Here is a 2,141-nt window from a genome sequence, read left to right as displayed (position 1 = left end):
TGCTCACTGACGGTATACATCTCTTGCTAGTACACACATATGTGTGTGTGCAGTAATTTAATACATAAACTAGAGCCATGGGGTATTGTGTGTGTGTATTATTGGAGACTCTCTGTGTGCACCTGGGCTTGCACTGTGATGATGATGATGATGAACTGCTTTTTTACACTGGGAAAAAGGAAATAATAATAACAGATGAATTTATATTTATAATTGCGTATATATACACATATATAGACTTACTCCCATATTTGGTGTATTTCTGTGTTTACTTGGTAATTTGGGCTAATGATAAATATGTGTTTGTTTGCTTGATGATTTTGCTGGGTCGCTGAGCCTTTTTTGAAATATTTGTGAGTGTGGGCTTTTTTTTTTGTTTTTACTATTACTGAGGTTATTGCGCTTTGTTTCATAACTTAACTGGTAGGTTTTACTTTCACGATGTGAGTTTCCATAGTGGTAATCGATTTGTGTGTCCTAACATGTTTGATACTTCATTTATTTTCTACTCTTTTTTGATTCTCTTTCTTTCTAGATCAGTGTTTTTACGTGAAACAAACCCTTGTCTCTCTCATGATGATGATGATGCACCGTGTGATGTGTGTGTTGGCCGTTGTGCTGTGCTGTGCCTGCGGGTATACCATGGCGGCTGCTGCTGCTGTTGATAATGACAGTCCCAGTGGCCGTGGTGTATCCCGTGGGGCTGTGGAGGTGTCGTGCGGGGCCGGCGGTGCGCTGCGTGTACGCCCCGCTGCTGAGAGCGAGTGGCTTACATGCGGTGCGGGCAGCCGTGTGTCTGCATGTGGGAAGTACGCAGACCTCTGCCGCCAGCGTACGGGAAGAACAGCAACAGCAAGAACAACAACCATTCCTACTACTACTACTAATGGACAGCCAAAGGCGGTGATAGTGTCCCTTGGTTTTGATTTTCCTTCACCCACTCTAAAAGATGAAGACTTTAAAGAAGATGAACGTCCAGATGTAGGGCAATCTAACACGCTGGGTGTGGTAAAAGGACGTGAAGCTGGACGTGACCATATAAACACCAAATCGCAAGGAGATGGTGCTTTGCACACACAAGATGACGAACTGGTGCGAACGTCTTTAAAGGAACGTGAAGATGCTCTTGCTCGTAGCAGTGGAGTAATGCCTGTTCCGAATAGACCGTTGGAAGGAGGTGGTGATAATAATACTGTCACCTCCAATGAAGTTGTAAATTCACATATTCAACAGCAACAACACCTGCAACAACCATCATTGGATGTTAGTGGTGACGCTGGAAGGTCTGATGCATCTACCATTCTAGAGGAAAATAATAGGTCTCCAGGTGGGATTAGTCGAGACGCTGCAGCACATTCTGCAAGTTCACCCGCAGCACCTGGGAATGCAGGAAGTACGTTATCACCTGATGCTGCACAACAAAAGAATGCACAACAAGCGACACCTAATGCAGAGACAACACTATTATCAACAACTGAGACACAATCAACTGAAGGTATTGATTCCAATCAAGGAACTCAACGTGCTGAGTCTGAAAGTTCCACGGAAGGTAATTATGGCAGTACCAGTAACCACCAGCCTGCCACAACCATTTCACAAGAGAATGGCAATCTTGCATCACCGGCCACGACTAACACCAACATCGATACATCAACCACATCTCCTGCACCTCTATCCGACCCACATCTCAGCAGCAACATCACCTCCACCGTACTGAAGAAGGCTAATGTTGACAGCAGTATCAATCCTGTGTGGATGCGCACCGCAGCACCGCTTCTGATTGTGGCTGTGATGTTCTCCGCTACCCTGTAATGAGCGGTGGGACTCATCTGAGGGCAAATAATAATAATAATGGTAATCCTAACATAATCATAATTGCGTACATCCCCCTATGGGTGAATAAACTAATAATCTGTTTACCAGCTTTTTCTTTTCATTCGAATTTCTTTTCTTTTGCTTTTGTATGTTGGTTGTTTTAATTCCATTACTTGCTTTTCCCGTTGTGTGAGTGGAGTAAACTGGGCTGTTCTGCTCATTGACGGCATACTTTTATTCTAAGTGCACATGTTATGTACAACAATTTAATATATAGAGACATGGGGTATTGTGTGTGTTCGTGTAGACTCTCTCTATGTGTGTGC

General features: G+C 43.7%; 1 protein-coding gene across 1 annotated transcript; it reads left to right on the top strand.

Moving 5' to 3' along the window:
- Positions 1-573: 573 nt before the first annotated feature.
- On the top strand, positions 574-1,812 carry TM35_000641280 (uncharacterized protein; the record flags this gene model as incomplete). Its single annotated transcript, XM_029031069.1, has 1 exon — positions 574-1,812. One exon carries the CDS (start codon positions 574-576, stop codon positions 1,810-1,812), a length of 1,239 nt encoding a protein of 412 aa, XP_028877662.1.
- Between the last annotated feature and the right edge of the window lie 329 nt (positions 1,813-2,141).

This window comes from Trypanosoma theileri (assembly GCF_002087225.1).
Source record: "Trypanosoma theileri isolate Edinburgh chromosome Unknown TM35_Tth_64_V1, whole genome shotgun sequence".
Lineage (NCBI taxonomy): Eukaryota > Euglenozoa > Kinetoplastea > Trypanosomatida > Trypanosomatidae > Trypanosoma > Trypanosoma theileri.
This window is presented reverse-complemented; position numbering and strand designations above follow the sequence as displayed.